The sequence below is a fragment of the Candida albicans genome, chromosome R (genome assembly GCF_000182965.3).
Source record: "Candida albicans SC5314 chromosome R, complete sequence".
NCBI lineage: Eukaryota > Fungi > Ascomycota > Pichiomycetes > Serinales > Debaryomycetaceae > Candida > Candida albicans.
The window spans coordinates 1,660,619-1,681,966 of NC_032096.1; the positions used below are offsets into that span (position 1 = coordinate 1,660,619).

The 21,348-nt window shown below is 33.4% G+C and overlaps 11 protein-coding genes across 11 annotated transcripts; 7 read left to right on the plus strand and 4 right to left on the minus strand. All coding sequences in view use genetic code 12, as the record gives it.

Annotated features, from left to right (window-relative positions):
• Positions 1-203: 203 nt before the first annotated feature.
• Positions 204-1,196, plus strand: GLC7 (type 1 serine/threonine-protein phosphatase catalytic subunit; the record flags this gene model as incomplete). Its single annotated transcript, XM_706050.2, has 1 exon — positions 204-1,196. The coding sequence occupies one exon, from the start codon at positions 204-206 to the stop codon at positions 1,194-1,196; it is 993 nt and encodes a 330-aa protein (XP_711142.1).
• Positions 1,197-2,270: 1,074 nt separating this feature from the next.
• Positions 2,271-3,188, minus strand: CAALFM_CR07660CA (Signal recognition particle receptor subunit beta; the record flags this gene model as incomplete). Its single annotated transcript, XM_706049.1, has 1 exon — positions 2,271-3,188. The coding sequence occupies one exon, from the start codon at positions 3,186-3,188 to the stop codon at positions 2,271-2,273; it is 918 nt and encodes a 305-aa protein (XP_711141.1).
• Positions 3,189-3,453: 265 nt separating this feature from the next.
• On the plus strand, positions 3,454-4,242 carry CAALFM_CR07670WA (uncharacterized protein; the record flags this gene model as incomplete). The annotated part of the gene is made up of 1 exon (XM_705115.2): positions 3,454-4,242. The coding sequence occupies one exon, from the start codon at positions 3,454-3,456 to the stop codon at positions 4,240-4,242; it is 789 nt and encodes a 262-aa protein (XP_710207.2).
• Positions 4,243-4,411: 169 nt separating this feature from the next.
• Positions 4,412-6,856, minus strand: CAALFM_CR07680CA (uncharacterized protein; the record flags this gene model as incomplete). The annotated part of the gene is made up of 1 exon (XM_705116.2): positions 4,412-6,856. One exon carries the CDS (start codon positions 6,854-6,856, stop codon positions 4,412-4,414), a length of 2,445 nt encoding a protein of 814 aa, XP_710208.2.
• A 2,176-nt stretch (positions 6,857-9,032) lies between these two features.
• CAALFM_CR07690WA (uncharacterized protein) lies at positions 9,033-9,368 on the plus strand (the record flags this gene model as incomplete). Its single annotated transcript, XM_705117.2, has 1 exon — positions 9,033-9,368. The coding sequence occupies one exon, from the start codon at positions 9,033-9,035 to the stop codon at positions 9,366-9,368; it is 336 nt and encodes a 111-aa protein (XP_710209.2).
• Positions 9,369-10,481: 1,113 nt separating this feature from the next.
• Positions 10,482-11,693, plus strand: CAALFM_CR07700WA (uncharacterized protein; the record flags this gene model as incomplete). The annotated part of the gene is made up of 1 exon (XM_705118.2): positions 10,482-11,693. One exon carries the CDS (start codon positions 10,482-10,484, stop codon positions 11,691-11,693), a length of 1,212 nt encoding a protein of 403 aa, XP_710210.1.
• A 181-nt stretch (positions 11,694-11,874) lies between these two features.
• On the plus strand, positions 11,875-13,116 carry ARO2 (bifunctional chorismate synthase/riboflavin reductase [NAD(P)H]; the record flags this gene model as incomplete). The annotated part of the gene is made up of 1 exon (XM_705119.2): positions 11,875-13,116. One exon carries the CDS (start codon positions 11,875-11,877, stop codon positions 13,114-13,116), a length of 1,242 nt encoding a protein of 413 aa, XP_710211.2.
• Positions 13,117-13,288: 172 nt separating this feature from the next.
• On the minus strand, positions 13,289-15,028 carry CDC45 (DNA replication initiation factor; the record flags this gene model as incomplete). The annotated part of the gene is made up of 1 exon (XM_705020.2): positions 13,289-15,028. One exon carries the CDS (start codon positions 15,026-15,028, stop codon positions 13,289-13,291), a length of 1,740 nt encoding a protein of 579 aa, XP_710112.2.
• Positions 15,029-16,720: 1,692 nt separating this feature from the next.
• Positions 16,721-18,499, plus strand: HGT14 (Hgt14p; the record flags this gene model as incomplete). Its single annotated transcript, XM_704988.2, has 1 exon — positions 16,721-18,499. One exon carries the CDS (start codon positions 16,721-16,723, stop codon positions 18,497-18,499), a length of 1,779 nt encoding a protein of 592 aa, XP_710080.1.
• A 536-nt stretch (positions 18,500-19,035) lies between these two features.
• CAALFM_CR07740WA (uncharacterized protein) lies at positions 19,036-19,230 on the plus strand (the record flags this gene model as incomplete). Its single annotated transcript, XM_019475556.1, has 1 exon — positions 19,036-19,230. One exon carries the CDS (start codon positions 19,036-19,038, stop codon positions 19,228-19,230), a length of 195 nt encoding a protein of 64 aa, XP_019331101.1.
• A 127-nt stretch (positions 19,231-19,357) lies between these two features.
• On the minus strand, positions 19,358-21,178 carry CAALFM_CR07750CA (putative ATP-dependent RNA helicase; the record flags this gene model as incomplete). The annotated part of the gene is made up of 1 exon (XM_705951.2): positions 19,358-21,178. One exon carries the CDS (start codon positions 21,176-21,178, stop codon positions 19,358-19,360), a length of 1,821 nt encoding a protein of 606 aa, XP_711043.2.
• Between the last annotated feature and the right edge of the window lie 170 nt (positions 21,179-21,348).

Consider the following 21,348-nt stretch of genomic DNA (forward strand, 5'->3'; position numbering starts at 1 on the left):
AACCAAACCCTAGTATTCCATCATCAAAGGTATGTTAATTATCACATATGATAGTATAGAACACTATTCAGTTGATTAAAAGAGAGGGATTTGCCACCTTTGTTTATTGTTCAACAATGTGTTTCTTGCTGTTTATATTTTTTTTTTTTTTTTATTTGGTGTGTCCAATTGCTTACTAACAACATTTAGTAATATAGCCTATAATGTCAAACAATATCGAAGACGATTCCATCTCCGTTGACAATATTGTCGACCGTCTTTTGGAAGTGAGAGGATCAAGACCCGGAAAACAAGTTACATTAACCGAAAATGAGATTAGATTCCTTTGTACTAAGGCCCGTGAAATTTTCATCCAACAACCTATTCTTTTGGAGTTAGAGGCACCAATCAAGATTTGTGGTGATATCCATGGACAATATTACGATCTACTCCGTTTATTCGAATATGGTGGCTTCCCCCCTGAAGCCAACTACTTATTTTTAGGGGACTACGTTGATCGTGGTAAACAATCATTAGAAACAATTTGCCTTTTACTTGCCTACAAGATCAAATATCCAGAAAATTTTTTCATTCTTCGTGGTAACCACGAATGTGCCAGTATCAACCGTATCTATGGATTCTACGATGAATGTAAAAGAAGATTCAATATAAAATTATGGAAGACTTTTACAGATTGTTTCAATTGTCTTCCAATCGCTGCCATAATTGACGAGAAAATCTTCACCATGCATGGAGGTTTGTCTCCAGATTTGAATTCTATGGAACAGATCAGAAGAGTAATGAGACCAACCGATATCCCAGATGTCGGGTTGTTGTGTGATTTATTATGGTCAGATCCCGATAAGGACATCACTGGATGGTCGGAGAATGACCGTGGTGTGTCGTTTACTTTTGGACCTGATGTTGTGTCTCGATTTTTACAAAAACATGATATGGACTTGATCTGTCGTGCCCATCAAGTTGTTGAAGACGGATACGAGTTTTTCAGCAAACGACAATTGGTAACATTGTTTTCAGCACCAAACTATTGTGGTGAATTCGATAATGCTGGTGCCATGATGTCAGTTGATGAAAGTTTGTTATGTTCGTTCCAAATTTTGAAACCAGCAGACAAAAAACCAAGATATGCCCCAGCAAATGTGGCTAACAATCGACCAGGAGCCAATCAAAGAAAACCAAAGAAGGCTGTGAAATAATCGAGTTTACACGATGAGTCTTGAAATTGATAAAATTATTGTCACTATTGTTATTTTATTATTCCTGTTTCCTTTTTTATATTCACAAACCTACAAACACACACATACATACACAAACACAAACGTACAATATCCCCCACCCCCCGTTACCTAAATCTACACCAACATCTAACACCCAACACTCATCACAATTACAATTACAATCACAATTAATTACAAACTTCAAAACACAAATGCATATAATTTTGCAATTCATTGTATCACCAATCCTTTTTTTTGTATATTAGATCCCCCTTTATTCAGAAATACTTTTCCAATTCCACATCCACATCCCCATCCAGTTCCAATTCTTGATTTGTTTGTTTATTCAATGCATTATTGTATAAAAAAAAAGTTAATCATTTTAGACATTAATTGGGTTGTACCATATATAGAGTCTTTTTTTTTGTTCTTTTCCCATTATTATTATTATTATCTTACATAGTTGAGTGGAGGGGGAGAGAGGTACAACAACACCTACTTTCTTCTTTTATTACTTCTCTTGTAAAAATTTTGTATATTACGAAACCGGTAAAAAAAGTAGAATATTTCATATTTTTTTTACCAATGAAAGTTAACGATTTATTACAATCAATTTGATGATGAAAAAAAGAAAGAAAAGAAAGAAAGAAAGAATGTTGAATGGTGATGCTTTATTAATGGTATGCTTTATTTTTATATATATAATATTAGTTTTATTAAAGAAAAAGAAAAACAAAGAATTGTTTGAGTGTTGTGAAATTTTTATTAGTTTTTGATGTTGTTCGAATTTATTGATTTAATCGGATTTTGGTGATGCTATTATCATTATGGGAGAGGAATTTTGTTGTATTGTGGAAGTTGAATGTGTGTGTGTGCTATGTAAGTTACTTTTCCTTTTTTTATATATTAAATATCTTTTTATTACTGTTGTTGTTATTGTTTGTTTAGCTTTATTCTTTTTATATTATTATAAGTTTTCATATATTATACGTATATTATTGTTGTTATTGCAAAAGAACATGTAGAAATTGACAAAACTAAGGTTTCCAACACTTATGGATTAACAACTTTTTCATCAAACCAATTTTCCCATTGACTAATCTTATTTTTCAAAACGCTACCACCAACAAAATCAACATTACCTTCCAACTTATCAAAAGTGAAATTTCCAGACCCAACAACACTCATCCAAAATGCTCTCAAACTTTCACCGTTAATGCCATCACTGTTATCACCATTGGAACTATTACCACCACCACCGTTGCTATTCTGATTACCATTATCGTTATCATTATCGTCAATGCCCGAAGTTTTTTCAACATTTTCAATTTCATGACGGATCAATTTATTGATTTCCAATTCTAATTTTGTCTTTATTTTATGAACAGGGACAGAATCAAATAAATCAGTTTTATTAATAGCAATCAAAAAATCAACTCCATTAGGTATCCGTTCCGTAATACTAAATAAATTGTACAAGAATTTAACAATACTTTCCAAATTGGTATCATCATTAATATTAACACTAGAAGAATCAATCATATATACAACCCCCTTAAGATTCTTTAATGTTATTTCATCAATTATTAATCGTTCAAACACTTTTTGTAATTTCAAATGTCCGGGATAATCAATCAATTGAAATGGTTTACCAATTGATGGATTGGAAATTGGTAAATTTATCTTTGTAACATTTGGTTCCAATGATGATACTGTGGCAGCAACGGTAGTAGTGTTGGCCTTGTCATCTATCTCATCATCATTAGATAATTGTAGTAATTTGTAGAAGAAAGATGTTTTCCCAGAATTGTTTGCTCCTAGTATAAGGAAAGTTGGATGATAAAGTGATGATTTCTTGGATGTGGTGGTCGATACGAGGGATTTCAACCCACCAGTTTGTATGAAAAAAATAATTAGTATTAAAACAAATCCTAGTAAGATTGTTAATAATGAAATTAATACCGCATCCATAATTTTCAATCTCTATCTTTATTAATTCAGATAATCAAATTCCCAAAGATGATTAAAGTATTCTTTTTCAATATGGTCCGAAATTATATAAGAATTTTTTTCCTTTTTTCTTTTGCTGGAAAGTACTCTACACTTAGTCGTGTGCACTGGTCAGTTTTTTTTTTTTCTTCAATACAATCAAAAAGAAAGGAAAGAAACAATAAAATATGATGAAGAGAAATTGCATCAATAAATAATCTATTCCATCTTTAACATAATATATATAATGTTCACATTTACTAGAAATATTCCACGATCTTTACTTCATTATACACCAATAACCAAGAGAACCCCTTTGATAACCACCACCATAAGAAATCTATTCATTCAAACTTCAGAAACTCCTAATGAACAAGCATTAAAGTTTTTACCACTGATAAAAATTTTACAAGATAATCAAACCAAAGAGTTTTTAAGTGGTCGAGAAGCTGCATCATCTCCATTAGCACTTAAATTATTCAGTATTGATGGGATAAGATCAGTTATGTTTGGAAGTGATTTCATCACTATTGAAAAGTCAAATAATTTTGATTGGTCACTTTTAAAACCGGAAATTTTTTCCATATTAACAGAATATTTAACTAATGGTACCCCTATACTATTAGAAGATAATGTTGATGAGTATGGGAATTCATTATTAACTAATGATATGGCGATAAATGAAGATGATGATGAAGTTGTATCAATGATCAAAGAATTGATTTTCACGAGAATCAGACCAGCAATTCAAGATGATGGTGGTGATATTGAATTTGTCAATTTTAATGAGGAAGATGGTACAGTATATTTAAGATTGAAAGGGGCTTGTCGTAGTTGTGATTCCAGTTCTGTGACATTAAAGAATGGAATTGAAAGTATGTTAAAACATTACATTGAAGAAGTTAATCTGGTGGAACCTATTGAAGAAGAACAACAACAAGAAGAGATTAATGTTGAATCATCAACTATTAAACCAATAAATAGAGATGAACCATCATCTTCCGTTTCTTCGTCGTCGTCACCACCATCATTGTAAATAGTTTGAAAAAAATCATTTTAATAAACAAATTTTTGTATCATAATTACCAAACAAGTTTTTTAATGTGTCTTTTTTTATTTATTGTTGTTGTTAATCAATATAAATAATAACCTATACTGAAAAGAAGAACTAAAAAAAAAACGAAACAAACGGGGCAACATTGTTTTTACTCTTTGTTTGATTTATCCACACCCAACTTGAAATAATAATATGGATAACCTCTTGCTGGTATCAAATAATTTGAATACGCGGTAGTAGTAGCAGCAGTAGCAGCAGCAGACATTGCCGTATTTCTATTATTATCACCAGTTACGGAATTAGCAGAACCAGCAGAACCAGCAGCACCAGGAAGTGGGTGGGGATGTGGTGGAGGTGGTGGTGGTGGTGGACCAGGTAATACATTGGCAAATTGGTAAGGAGTTGCAGGATAACCATAATAATAAGGCAACATTGGTTGATAAGTATAATACGATTGATTTGCCACTGTTGCCGCTGCCGCTACTGCTGCAGCCGTTGCAGATACAGTATTGTTGGACCCCACCACCATATGATTAGGATTAGTAATAGATAAATTATTATGATGATTATGTTGTTGTTGTTGTTTTGAATCTTTATTTGAATTTGATTTTTGAATAGCAAATGAAGATTGAATAACAATAGGATTATAATGACCAACATTAACCACTTTATTATTTGTCATTAATATAGCTCTAATGGCCATTTTAAATGTCTTGTAAAACACAAATCCAATTTTACCTGATTTATGATCATCTTCATATTCATGATAAAATTGAGGTTTAATAATTTTGGCCGATTTAATAATTCCAAATTGACCCCAAAATGATTCCCATGTACAATCATCATTATTAAATACAATGGGCAAATTATTTACATAAATATTTGTTTCTTGATAATTTAAACTTCGTGAAAATTGATTAATAGTGAAAACCGGATTTGGGAAACTAATGGAAATACTAGAATCTTTCCCCATTGATAAATATAAACTATTAGATTGAGCAAACAAATAATGATTATGCTTATGTTGAGCAATTGTAATTGAGAGTTTACCTTGATTTGAACCTTGATCATTATCATCATCATTAGTAGTAGTAGTAGTAGTATTGTTTGTCTCATTTTCTTCGTTTTCTTCTTCTTCACTTGGTAGCTCGCGCTGTTCAAATTTGGCATCTTGTAAAAATGAACGTAAATTGTTTACATCCAATTGATTAAATTCTTCCCAAGTCAATCCATTCAAATAATACAATATTCGTAAAGTATTTTCCATTATATTTGTGTTGCCATTATTGTTGTTGTTACTACCTAGTTGTTTGAATCTAATGAATCCAAAATCCAAAGTTTTAATTTCTTCCAAGTTTGCTCCCTTATCTGAAAGTGGGAAATAAATTTGATCAATTAAATTACCAAAACTATTAAATTTATTTATAAACCCATTAAATACTTCTTCATTCAATTTTATTCGAGGTAAAAAATTGAGTAAATTTTCAACAATAATAAGATTAAAATTATCCATTGATCTTGTAGGGCTAATTGTTGTGTTTGTTGTTGTTGTTGTTCCTGTACTACTAGTACCACCACTACTATTAGTTGTGTTATTGGTAGTATTGGCCAAATTTGGTGCTCCTGGGAACACAAATCTTTCTTTTCGATTAAGATATTTATTAAGAAACAATGGAATATTGGTATTATTATTGAAAATATTGGGGACATACTTGTTATATTTTTTAATTAAAATATCAACATCCAAATGATTAGAAAATTTAACAATGGCAAATGATGATAAAGGTATGGTAGAAATATTGTTATTATCATTATTGAAAATTTTCACCTCTTGTAATGATTTAAAATATGAATTATCCATTAAAAATTCAAACAATTTATGCTTGGGTTCAGTAGATTCCACAATGGTAATTGACTCTGTTTCTGTTTCCTCTTGGTCGTCGTCGTAGTCGTCTTCTGTTCTGTCTTCTTTATGATTATAGTTATTATCAAACATCAAATTGCTTGATAAATTTTTAATGAAAAGAATCCCTGGATGCGATATAAATTTTGAATAATCCAATTCATAAACAATTTGTTCTTGGTACAATTTATAAATCAAATCATCCAATTCCTTCTTTGTAGTGAATCCTATATTGAAAAACTCCACCGCCTTATCAATTTCTTTCTTCTCTTGATGATGATAGACTGCTGATATTCCTGAACATCCAGAAACAAAATTCTCAATTTCTTGCCTACCTTGTTTATCGTTAATAGGAATTCTAACAATAATTGGGAAATTATTGAAAGTTTGTCCATTACCACATTGCGTGTTGAAAACATATTTATTCAAACTTTGAATCAACTCTTGTTTTGGTTCGTTTTGGGAACGTCCTTGTCCTTCTTGCTCTTGTTTTGCCAGTTGGTCGGAAGTTTCTGTTATTGACCGATCTTCATGCTTACTTCCTTTTGTTTCAACTTTTGATTCTGTTTCAGTTTCAGGTTTATTTTTGGAATCTTCATTGGATATTTTGCTTGAAATCAGTGACATTGAAGGTGACTCCAAATTACTTGATCTCGATATGCTCAATGAGCTTGATGACGAAGTTTTCATGATAGGTGCAAAAAAAATGAAAATCCACTATCTCTCTCTATATGTATATATATCTCAAGGGACCACTAACTGGAAAAAGCTAATGAAAATAAGAACTCAAAATTGAAAAAAAAAATCAGATCAAATAAGAAAAGAAAAAGAAAGTTGTAGATAAAAAATTGATGAAAATTTTAAAAACCAGGTGACAAGTGAACGTAAAAAGAATGCATTCAAAATATATTCCTATTATATTTAATTTAGTTAAATTTCCTTTCCCAATTACAAAAACCGAACCCAACTTGATTGTATTATGTTTGTTGTTTTTGTTGGTGGGAGCTTGTTTCTCTTTTTTTTTTTTGCAATTTGTTTTTGTCCTTCCTTCTTTATTTTCAAGGAAAGTGGTAGTATATTAGAAAAAAAACAAACCACAACAATAGGAGGAGGGGGGAGAAAGTTAGGTTAGGTTAAACTTAGGTTATAATATGATTATTCTTTTATATTATGTTTTTAAACTTCTCAATAATGAATAAAGAAAAGAAAGATCCACTTAACTTATCAAATGAATCAAATTGTGTTTAGTTTGGAGGGGGTGGTGGGGGTATTTAATGCTGCGTTTTTTTTTTGTTCCAGTTATTTAAGGGAGGAATTCTAAACTTCAAACAAATTCCTTGATTTATAGTAGTTTTCTTTTTAGATCAAGCTTCTGATGTAAAACTAAATATCCTGAGACGTCTTCTTTATTATATTAAACGGTTAATTGATTTGTTGATTTTTGGTTTTTTTTAGTAAATATTTCAATATTAATTCTTTTTGAGTAAGGAAATAAAATAAAAAATTCCCAACAAAGACTTGATAATAATAATAACTATAATAACAATAACAAAAATAAACTAAAATGAAAAATAATCAAAAGAACAATCAACTTTGTTCGGTTAACTCTCTATTTTATATATGGATGTATATTATAATGTTAATTTTGTTTGGTAACAAAACAAATTATAAGGTGATTTTTTTTCTCTCACTCTTTCTCTCACTCTTTCTTTTTTGTTGTTTTGAATTCAAATTCAATTCAGTATTGTCAATCAGAAAATTGTAATCACTTGACAATATTTATAAAAAGGGTGAGGAATGGGTAATGGTTTTGTCGTTATATATGTATATGTACTGTGGTTGTATTGTATTGTATTGTGTTGGTGATTCTTAATGGAATGCAGGATTTAAATTTGTTTTGCGTGGGAACGGAATAGAACACAAATTGAGAAGCGGGCAAAACAAACGAGGAGCAGGAAAGGGGAGGTAAATCTTTACGACGGTGGTAGTAGTTGCAGAAGCCAATAGGTTAGGACAGCAGTAGTAGTAGTACCAATGGCTAATGTTGAATGCGAATGGTAAAAAATAAAAACCAAATTGCTGCTAATTAAAAATTGTGTTATGGAACCTCACAAAAATCTCAAGCGGTCCAAAACCAGAATTAAAAATATATTGACGACTTGAGATTCCTTATAAATGCAAAATTCACCAAGAAGTTTGGATTCTATAAAAAGAAGGAAACAACTAAAAATATATTTGAAGAGGTTAATTGCAAGTATTTATAAATGGATCAAAAAAGAAAGGGAATTTCTATATTATTCTTTATTCTATCGTTTGCAAAACTTAATTTCCCCTTTTACTTTCCTTATTATTTCTCTTTTTTCCACCCGGAGGAAGAAACTTTTTTACTAGTTGTTGTAGCCTTCTCTCTCCACCCTCTAAACCTATTATAACCTTAAAAGCCAAGTTATAATCTCAAATAGAACAATTTAGTGTATGCTTATACGTTTAAACGTATAATTATGCAAAATCATGTCTATCCTGTATGATAGACAATGTACATTTTGTGGCTCACGTGGAAAATGAAAAAAAAAAGTGGTTTTGGTAAACATGTCACACGAACATACACATATACACACTACCACGACGAACCACTCATCACACTACCAACCACTCGAAACTTGGAACGGAAAAAGAAAAATTTTTTTGAGACAACTGGCACGAAATAGTTTTTAGACGAAAAGCCTTCAAACATTGACATACCTGATACAGATTTTTCACAACAATAATCAAATTGAAAGAAAAAAAAAAAGAGTTAATAAAAACAGTCTAGAACCAACATCGATACATCAAGAAGTCAGCCATCAACTATCCCATCCTACTAGCCATGACTCACTTAATCGAAGACATAAATATAAATGGGATTGACTATACAATAGTAATCACCTTCAATTCCAAAACTCATAGCAAAGCACCAATGTCAATATACATCAACCAACAAGGCAATCAAGAAATGGGTGATTACATATATACAATTTCTTCTTATTCGACATACTTGAACAATCTGACAAATAACGATCAAATCAAACTGCTTAATCAACTATTAGTGAAGAAATTCAATGTGCCGATATTTCTAAATATCAGTGGGGATATAGGGACAACTTCCAATGTGGAATTGTTTCGATCCATTGTGGATTTAGTAGAACACCTGAAACTGAATTAACATACTAAATTGGAACCAGGCATCATAACCAACGAAACCCAAGAAAAATAAAATTAAAAAAAAATTAGAGAGACGAGGCAGTAAATATATGTTGCCTGAGGCAGTGTTCAGCAAGCAGTGAAGAGCCGTATACATTTTTCCTATCCTACGATTTCCTCCAAAAGACGGATTTGCACGATGTCACTGTTTTAGTTGGATGTAAAAGATGAGGTTATGAGTGTGAGCATTTATCCGTGCGTTTTGTTTCTAATCCTGCAAGTAAGCAAAGAGGAGGAAGGGTCAGGTTGATTGCTAGGAAACATTAAAGTCTACATTGTGTATATGGTTAGTTTGAGTTTGCATTGAGAGACATTATTATTTGACTATAGTGGTCATAATTGAATTTCTTGGAAATTTGAAGGGTGTTCGAAAGTTTATTTTATACAGATATAAAAGTATACTATAGCTAAAATTTGTACATACAGGGGTTTGAATAGTATTCCCAGCAATATTGGGTTGAAATTATTTTTACCTCTCGACTAAATCAATATCTAGAATTAATGTACAGAATTGAATTAATTGGAGTTACCACAGTTTCTCTTCTATTGAAGAGACTTTCCGATCAAGGGAATTTCAGCAATGACCTTGATATCTAGTTATTAGTCTATTGATCTTAAGTAACTACCCAATTTGGAGGGGTTCACGTGCAAATTCTCAGTGAAACCAACACTCATAGGCAAGCATGTACGATGGTACTTTCTATATTTGCTACCTGTTTCCGATAGTACCTATTAATCAACTAAGGCTCAAGTGGTAAGCAATCCATATAAAAGAAGATACCGTAGCATCCCATGATCAACGGAAAATGGTTTCTGCAACTACCAATTTCCCTCGGCAACTCCACCTTCAATTTTTTTCTCCCGTGTCCCACCCAAACATTATTAGTTCAAATTTGTTTCTCCATTTTAATCCGTTGCTTCTACTTTTTTTTTCCCCACATTCAATCACCAACGATTTAAACCTCAAAATTATAACTGCCCTTTCTTTCACTCTCATATATATATCCTTCTTTCTTTCTTGTTTGATTTGTATCCTTTATACATATTCAATCTAACACCTCAAATTCCACAAGCCATGTCTGCTCCAGAACTTACTGATATTAGATCTCCTTTAGATATAAACAAATTAAAAGATTTGCTTGCCTCAGCCACAACCTCACAATCTAGTAAAGTGGTTTTGGGTCATAAAGCAACAGTTCCAACCACTTTTAGTGAAATCAAACAATTTACATTTGGTCAATCCAATCCAACATATTTTCTTTCTACTCCAGAAGGGAAAAACTATGTTTTACGTAGGAAACCATCTCCTAATTCCAAATTGATTTCCAAACTGGCTCATGCCGTGGAAAGAGAATTTTTCATTTTGAATGCTATCAATATTTTGAATTCTGAATCGGACAACCTTACTGTACCAGTCCCTAAAGTTCATTTGTTATGTGAAGATGAATCACAGATTGGTTATGTGTTTTATATTATGGATTATGTAAATGGTATTCAAATTAAGAATCCAAGTATGCCTGGTATTGAAGAATCCGATCAAAAACAATATTGGAAATCCATTATTGAAACAATTGCTGCCATTCATTTATTAAATGTCGAGAAATTAATCTCATTATTACCAAAATCTCATTTCCCCCAATTTCAAAATATCGAGAAATTAAAGAGTACCTCTTATTTTGCTCGTCAAATTAAAACCTTGAATAATATTCACAATTTACAAAGTCAACATGTACCACCAATTCCTGATTTTGATAAAATTACCGGTTGGTTACAAAAATATGCTCCACAAGATCCAGATAAATTGACTTTGATTCATGGAGATTTGAAAATCGATAATATACTATTTGATCCAAAGTCGAAAACCGTTTGTGGTGTCTTGGATTGGGAATTGACTACTGTTGGTAATCCACTTTTCGACTTGGCTAATTTCTTACAAGCATTCCAATTACCCAACAAATTGAATCGTATGTTATACTATCCTCAAAAAACCGAAATGGGTGCTGAAAATAAAAACTCAACAGCATTTTTATACGAGAAATTGCACGAATATGAAAAATTGGTGACTTGGTCCAAGACTGATTCGAAAAATAATCCATCTGAATTATGGCCAATTGGTCATACATTTGGGTTGTTACGTCTTTCAGTTATTAGTCAAGGGATCGCCATGAGAGTGAAATTGGGTAATGCCTCGAGTGCTAATGCCAAAGGTTATGCTTCCATGTATCCATATTTGAGTGAATTGGCTATGGAAAATGTTAACAAGACAAAGAAAACTTCAGTTTTATAGAATATCAAGTATATATATAGTATAGATAGTTAGATAAGAGTCAGTATTATTAGTACATTTTGAATGGATCAAAGAGTAGAATTGTTATGGGTGTTTGTGTGTGTGTTTGTGTGTGAGCTTACAAGAATAATAATATGGTGACAAAATTTTGGTTGAGTCATTTCCGTTTTTTTTTCTCATTATGAGCACACTCTTTGCAGTTGAAAAAAAAAAAATTTTGAAAAATTTATTTTTGAACATATCAACATCAGTTATCAAAGATAAATCATTAACAACAAACAACAACATGTCGTCCTTTGGAACATTATTTAAAGTTACTACATATGGGGAATCACACTGTAAATCAGTTGGGTGTATTGTTGATGGGTGTCCACCAGGGATGTCATTAACTGAAGCAGATATTCAACCACAATTGACTCGTAGACGTCCAGGTCAAAGTAAATTATCTACCCCAAGAGATGAAAAAGATTTAGTTGAAATACAAAGTGGAACTGAGAATGGATTAACTTTGGGTTCACCTATTGGAATGATTGTGAGAAATAAAGATCATCGTCCTGGTGATTACAGTGAGACCGATTTGTATCCAAGACCAAGTCATGCCGATTGGACCTATATACAGAAATACGGAACCAAATCTAGTTCTGGTGGTGGTAGATCATCTGCTAGAGAAACTATTGGTAGAGTTGCCGCAGGAGCCATTGCAGAAAAGATTTTGGCCAAAGTGAATAATGTTGAAATTGTTGCCTTTGTAAGTGCTATTGGTGAAATATCTATGAGTAAATCTCCTCAAGATGCAAAATTCCAAGAACTTTTAAACACTATCACTAGAGAACAAGTCGATGGTGTAGGTCCAATAAGATGTCCAGATGCAAATGTCCGTGAAGAAATGGTTAAAGTGATTGAAAAATATCGTGATGCTAAAGATTCCATTGGTGGTGTTGTCACTTGTGTTATCAGAAATTGTCCAATTGGATTAGGTGAACCATGTTTCGATAAATTGGAAGCTAAATTGGCTCATGCCATGTTATCATTACCCGCTACCAAAGGGTTTGAATTTGGTTCTGGATTTGAAGGTATCAAGATCCCTGGTTCAAAACATAACGATGCATTCTATTATGATGAAAATTTCGGAAGATTAAGAACTGAAACAAACAATAGTGGTGGTATCCAAGGAGGAATCTCAAACGGTGAAAACATTTATTTCTCAGTTGCCTTCAAATCGGCTGCTACTATCAGTCAAGAACAAGAAACTGCCACTTATGATGGTAAAAGTGGTGTTTTGGCTGCTAGAGGTAGACACGATCCAAGTGTCACCCCAAGAGCAGTTCCAATTGTCGAAGCCATGACTGCATTAGTGTTATGTGACGAATATATGATTCAACAAGCTAGAACTTCAACTAGATTATTGGTGCAAGACAATTAAGAAACTACAAAGCAATTTATGCAATAAAAATGCTCAGATCGGATAATAATTACAAATAATATAGATTTTTTTTCTTTCTTTCTTTATGCCAGTACTTGTACAATGTATATTATTACAAAAATTTATGGTTTGAATGCAATATAGTAGTATCTTTTTCTTTCGCTTTCTTTTTTTATAAATTGAAGGTCAATTGTTCCAAAAATGGAGCCAAATCTTCCTTTTTAATTTCCACTAATGATGCTTCAAAGAAATCTTTCTTCATTTGAGCACCAGAAATTTTAGAAAATGCATTGTTAATTCCCATACCCAAAACGAAATATGTATTGGAAAGTTCTGCTGCTACCACTAAAGGTTTCAGTGTTTGTTGTTTTAAATAATCCATGATACGATTAGACAATTTAATTAACAATACTGGATTATCAAAACCCAGATGCGAGGACTCATCTTTTAAAATGCAAAGTCGATAAACTTTTAAATTTTTAATTAATTTTTGTTCAATTATGTATTTGATAGTTTGGAATAATTCTTTTTGAACCAATTTTGCTGCTGTTATTCCCTTTTCTAATCCAATGTTGTTGGAAATCCCAAAAGAACTTACTGAATCAAAGGCTGACCAAAAATTTCGAATGTAGCTTGACTCTCTGCTTTTAATTTCTCTTCGAATTAGTTCATTTTCATCTTCAAGGTCACCATGGTCAATACTATTAGCACTAGTATTGTTGAGACCAACCCCGGTCTCTAATAATGCAGTTAATGAAACAAACACGTCCATGGACGTGACACCACATCGGTAAAATATTTCAACTTGTGGGAGTTCAGGTAGATATTTCTTCAATAATCCAGGTAGTTTGTTCTTGATTGGTGGATCTAAATATTGCCATTGTTGTTTTGCAGCAACAATCGGAACACCCATTTTTGCAAGAATCTTGTGTATTCTCTTGTCACCGTCAATCCAGTTATAAAGCAAGGCATCGTAAAGAGAAGAATGTCGCAACAACGGAAGGTACGTCCCACGTTCCATATGAATACCAGAATCGGTCGAGAAACGCCTCACTTCGTCGACAAATATAGAACAATCAAATCCACTGGCACCGACAATGCCTAACCATAAGTTGTCAACATTGGTCTCACCGATGGCACTAACTAATGCATAAACTGTTATCGAGCATGAGCTTGCTATTGTTGATGACTGGTTGTAATATGTCTGAATCTTATCTTCATTGATGGATTTAACTCCTTTGCGTGATGTTGAAACACTTGATTCGTCATTTTCATCATCAGCATCAGTTTTGTCTCCCTCTTGGTCATCATCAGTATGACTGTTCTGGTTGTGCCCTTCATCTTCATCTTCGTCTTCACTATCACTCATTTCTACCAACACATTGTATGCTTCCTTTTCTTCGTTCAAGTTCCCATCAATATACCCATTATCCAAACAAACAACCATGGCCGATCCAAATAAATTATCCAAATTCCACGGTCTGTGTCCATCTACAACATAGATTTTTCTTGTCAAGGCAAAATTGTCAGTTTTCACTGCATCTAGTTCTAATTCAGTGTCGTTATCTATTGTGTGGCCATTGGTAGTAGAATTATCACCTAAAAACTCTTCTGGATTGACATCGAAAAATCCTTCTAAATCCAACATGGCACCACATCCAATTAGTATTATATTTGTGACCTCACTATCCAACTTATCATAATGCAATTTTAAATCCGAGTATCCTGTTGTAGGAATTAATTGATATTGGATTAATTCTTTTCTTAAAAGTAAACTCAAAATTTTGGCAGCACATAATGCATCCACATCTAAGCAAGAAACAAATATAACAAGTTTACAGGTGGAGTGAGATAATGATGAGCGTTTTATATCTTGGAACGTCTTTGCATATTGGTTCGGGGTTATATACATTGTGTTTACTAGTGGTGGGTGGTGGTGAACGTTGAATGTTGTTGTTTGTTGTAAAATTTCAAATTATTCTCATGATGACGCGAGTTGAAAAAGAAAAAAAAATAGAAAAAAAAAAAGACAAAGCAGAAAACTAGAATTGGCAGTAAGGAATAATACTAATAGAATGGCATAAATAGATTTGTCTAAAGATAATGGAAAGTATTGTTGGGGATAGCAACATACTTGAATCTATGTTCGATATGCTATTTTGCTTTCTTTCCTTGTTCTGGGAACAATAAAGACATAGAGTTAAATTTTTTTTTCCCTCGCCACGCGTCGGGCTTGATCTCGGACCCATCAAGAAAAATGAGCTGGTCGCACACGTCCAAGAATCAACACCCGCCATAGCACCAATAATAATTATTAACCCTTTTACAAAGAGCAGATAGAAATCGACAACCTTTAATTCGTATCTGGTTACATTTTTAGAAAGCCGCAACAACTCCTGATTGTCACACCTTTAAATAAACGGATATGGGGTATAATTAGCAAACTAAAACATACCAGATCGGAAATGATCGTTACGATAATCTCTCTTTTTTCTTGGTGGTGGAGGGTGGTGAATGATCCCCCACGTTACACCTATATAAGGATCCCCCACATCAGAAAACGTTAAAATCTGGGGGATCCTTGTATTTTAGATCACAAAAGATTTCAGTTTAATCGAATGATTCCATTAACCATTACTCCACATTATTTGCAAATTAGCGAGAACATCATTCATTTATGTGAGCAGCAGAGAGAATTCACACCCGAAACTTTGGATGCAATTTATTATTTTTCCGAGCGTGTCAGAACCAAGATGTTCCGAGATCTAGCCGTCCAGATCTTGGTATCATCGATCACTCACACCAACAAATCACCTTAATTGGTGTGCTGATAGAAAATCAGCTTATAAACAGCTTCTTCACAATAATGATTACCTTCTCAAGTACGTGTGACCCCATATACCTCTCCTCCTCCCCTGATTCAATCTTGTGCTATAATTGTTAACAGAAAAGTAGAGCAGAGCAGAGATCCCCCAAAAAATTTGGGGTTCTGTGGGGGATCCCCCCAACAGACCAAGTCAGCCAAAAAAAAAACAAAAACTACCAACTAAATTTCCCCAAAGCAAGTATTATAACCAAATTGCAAATACTCCTTTCGAAAGAGAACGTGCAAGCTAAACGGGTTAGAGTTATCAACCTTTCAAGAGATGGGGCTTTGTTTTACAATATATGTTTGAAATTTGTAGATTAGAGTTTATCCAATCAACTTCTAGCCAGCCTAGTGTCACAACCTAACCAGAACGGATTACATATGTATATGGGGTTGAAATTGCACAAACAAAGCCAACCACAGCAAAGTTAAACACTGAAACAATGGAAACAAAAAATTTATTCAAAACCATACTAAACATTTACTTAATTTAATAACACAAACACCCCGAAATTCATTTAAACTAAAAAAAGAAAAAAAAAAATAGGAAAATCTTTTAATCTTCTTCGCTTTCTCCTCTGTATCCCCCAATAAAGCTATAACCTCTGGTTCAAAAGTATAAATAGAGTCTTCGCTGCCCCCCAATCCTGGGTTGTTTGATCTGTTCCATTCTTTTTCATCCATTCATTCAAACAAAACAATCTAGTCAGTTCAAAGCACATCATCAATATCATTATGTCTGACGAGAAAACAACTGCAACATACGAGTCACATACCAAACAGGATTCTATGTCATCAACAAGCTCCCAGTCTATTGAACAAATATCATCACCAACCAAATCAGAACCAAAAAAGAAATCATGGTTTAAAATGAAAAACTTGTTTGAAAAGGTGGAAGATAGACCAACTCCACCACAGGTTTATAATTATAGAATTTATATGACTGCTATTATGGCATCTGCTGCTGCCATTATCATCGGGTATGATGGTGGGTTTATCGGTGGTACTGTTGCCTTAGATTCTTTTAAAAACGAGTTTGGTCTTGACAAGTCAGCTCATTCTAGTTTTATTATTTCCAATGTCATCTCGGTTTTCCATGCTGGTTGTTTCTTTGGGGCCTTGTTCTCTTATCCATTTTCATTCTATCTTGGTAGACGTATTCCATTAATCTTTGCTGCATTTTTAATTACTGCTGGGTCTGGTATCATGTTGGCTGCAAACTCAAGTGTCGGGTTGGGCCCCATCTATGCTGGTAGAGTCATGGCAGGTGTGGCAGTTGGGTTTTCCACTAACTTGACAGTGGTGTATATATCGGAAATTGCCCCGCCAGCAATCAGAGGTCAATTAACCAGTAGTTACGAGATTGGTTGGAGAGTTGGTGATCTTGTTGGGTTTTGGATCAACTATGGGGTTGACTCGCATATTCCTGAAGGTAAAAGACAATGGTACATACCGTTTGCTATTCAATTAATTCCTAGTGGGTTGTTTTTACTTGGGAGTATCTTCATGAAGGAATCTCCTAGATGGTTAATGCAAGTTGGTAGATATGACGAAGCCATCAAGAACTTGACTTGGTTCAGACAATTACCAGAGGACGATGAATATATTGTTTACGAAGTCAATCAAGTCAAAGAATCCATTGAAGAACAAAAACAGAAAATCGGGCTTGGAATCATGGATCCATTTTATGAAGTGTTTTTCAACAATAAACTAGTCTTGCGTCGTTTGTTAATCACCATGACCATCTATGTTGTTTGTAACTTTTTGGGTATTCAATCTATCAATTACTATTCTCCAATTCTTTTCCAAGGTTTAGGTGTTAAGGGAACCAATGCTTCATTATTTTCAACGGGTATGTTTGGTGTTGTCAAGTTTATTTGTACATTCATTTACATTTTGTTTATTGTCGACACAGTTGGAAGAAGAAAGGCATTTATGGCTTCGTCTACTGTTTGTTCACTTTGTTTTTGGTACATTGGTGCATACTTGAAATTGAACGATCCTACAAAACCAGGTGTTCTGGCCGGTCCAGGAGGCAAAGCTGCCATTGCTATGATGTATATTTGGATTGCTTCATTTATCTTAGCCTGGTCAGGAGGTCCATTTGTTGTTGGCAGTGAAGTGTTTGATCAAAATATCAGATCTTTTGTTCAAGCTATAAATGCCGCTATGTCATGGGTGCCGATCTTTATCATGTCAAGATTCACAACCAACATGATTCGTGCCATGGATTATGGTATTTATTTCTTTTTCGCTGCTTTGGCAGTGGCCACCATCCCATTTCTTTTCTTCTGCTTGCCAGAAACAAAAGGTATTGCCTTGGAAGATATGGATAGATTATTTAGTCCAGAATTACCTGCCTGGAGAGCACATGATATTCTTATGAAACGTGTGCAACACGAAACTGAAGAAGTTTTCCATGAAAACCACAAACACGGTTTATTTGAAGCTGTTGATAATAAACCAGTTTCAGAAAACGTTGAGGACATTTTGGTCAACAAAGAGGAAAAATAGAGTTGCCAAAAAAAGCATGTTTAAGTAGTTAGTCATTTTTTGTATTTTAATAATGTTTACGAATTCTTTTGTTATTGTATATGACCTATTATTGATATGAGTCAGAGTTTCTACTAATATTGCAGGTGGGGGGAAAGGGGGGCTACTTTGGCCGTGTATGTGAATTCCACACGGATTTAATATCTTCAACCACACACCAAAAAAAGAACAAATCTACGGCTGTAACAATAGCAACACCACCAAAAAAAAAGTAATTAGTCATCAATATTACTGCAAAACAATAACAAACTAAAAATGCTATGAAAATATAAAGAATACATGTAGAAGCTAATGGTTACGAGAATCTAGATTAAACAGCAAATAGAGAAAACTTCGCAATCCATAATTCGCAGCTTGCCTTTTGCTGACTAATGAGGTGGGGGGAGTATCAATTATCCAGTCCTATAAATAGGGAGTTGAATTCACTTACTTTTTTGTGGGTACGTATAGTAAATCATATCCCCTCCATTACACTTCTAACAAACAATTCATAATAAATGTCAGACTTGAAGAAAACAGATTCCGCCAACGTATCAATAAAATCCACTACTTCGACGCTAGCAAGTATAAAATCAAAGGCCACAAGTTTAGGTCAAAAGCTAAAGAAGAAACCTTCATCGAAAGGTCATAGCCCGTCTAAAAAGACCACCCAAGTAGAGGCAATGGCTCACTATCTAGCTATGAAAAGTTAATTCGTCCCAAAGGCACTCAAAATTTGTTATTACTTTGTTGGTTGGCAAGATATAGCTGGATTTATATTGTTGCTTAGTTCTTTAATATGTAACTATATTTATAGGATAAATTTCCATATATAATCAATTATTTCTTAGCTTGTTGTTGTAACTCATGTAATGCTTGTTGATAAATCTCTTCGTCTCTGTCGGATATTAATTCTTTTACATTCAAGTCCACGTTTTCAACTTCTTTACTTCGACTCACTTCATGGGCTAATTTTTTGAACCAACTATTTTCTCCCTTACCAAAACAGAAACTGTATGCATACCCTACTTGGTTGGCTCTCGCAGTTCTTCCAACTCTGTGAACATATTCTCTGGAAGAATTTGGTAAGTCGTAGTTGATGACATCGGTGATAGATGCCACATCAATACCTCTGGCAATTAAATCAGTAGTGATCAAAATGTTAACTTCTTGGTTACTAAATTGTTTTAGTATTTTAGAACGGATTGATGTTCTGTTATTTGTTGAATTAATAAAGGCAATCTTTAAATTGATAGAAAGTTTTTGAAATAAGCTGGTTAACAATTCAGTTAATCTGATTGATGATTCGTTAGATTTGGTGAATATGAGCACATTAGACAACTTGTTTGTTGATATTAAAAATTTGGTTAAAATTAATGGTTTCAATGAATTCTTTGCCACACCCAAATGAATTTTGAATTCAGATAATGTCACGGGAACAGTGAATATTTCATTAACCAATTGTTTGGAATCATTAACAATTATCAACCTTGGATTATAAAATTTCAAACTTGATAATTTCCCGGCATCTGTTGTTAATGTAGCCGAAAACACCAATTTCTGCACTGATAATTTCCAAACTTCTGCAATGTTGATTTGTGAATCTATTTTATCTAATAACACATTCGACCAATTTTGGAAACTTTGGTTCAATAATCTATCAGCTTCATCAATTATCAAATATTGCAAGCTTGATAAATTGATAGAATCATTAAGCAAATGCTCCACAAGTCTACCTGGCGTACTAACTATAATGTCAGGAACAGATTTGGTTAACAGATCTTTTTCGTCATTTATAGATACATCATTTTTCAATGCTGCAATTTGTAAATTGGTTCCACTCGAGAGTTGTAATAATGTTGATTTGACTTGATTGATTAAAGGTTTTGTCGGAACCAATATAATCACCCTCACTCTTGGAACTACTCTTCGGTATAGACTTTCAATTATGGGAATCAGATACGCTAAAGTTTTACCTGACCCAGTAGATGCATTAACAAGAATATCACCAACACGATCTGGTTTTAGTTTTTGTGCTTCGATCTCTGGGAGCATCATATTAAGAACACTTATTTGTACGGAAAATGCTTCAGTAAATCCCATTTTTTCCAAATTTTTTATCATAAATGACGATGATTTAAAATCTGTGAAAGCCTTTTTATCCAGTGGTGAAGCATATTGCGGTTTAGTTAACCAATCTAGGTTCTTTGTATGAGTTGACACAGATGATAGTTTTCGATCTCTTGGCAATGCTGGTTGTGGTAATGGGACAAGACTATGTTGTTCAATATTTGCGTCCTCTTCTCCGTCTTCTTCTTTGTCTTGTTCAATTGTTTCTGATTCTGTGGACTGTTTGAATTTGTTGAAAATTGCTTGATGTTTGTGAATATAATCTGGATCTACTTCTGGCTGCAGATCAATTTCCATGTTGTCGTCAACTTTGTTGGTATCTTCATCTTCTTCTTCTGGTTCTTCTTCGTTGATATCTTCATCCTGGGAAGATTCATGTTCAGACTCATCTGTTTCTTCCTCTTCTTCTTCCTCATCAGAACTCTCATCATCACTTAATTTTCTTTTCTTTAGACTCACGCCAAATCCAGAATCGGCTGGTCGACTGCCGTTATTCTCTTCTGCTAAAGGATCATATCTCTGACTAAACATAATTTATCAATCCCATGTAAGTTGTTCAGTTTGCTTTAAAGAAAAAAAGGAGGAAAACAACTGTACAATTGAAAATTGTTCAAGATGAGATCGTAGTTTTTTTCTATGTAAGAGCGGCCTACTTTATGCATCTCAGTTATTTTCAACAAATCTTTCTTTTCTCCTTCACG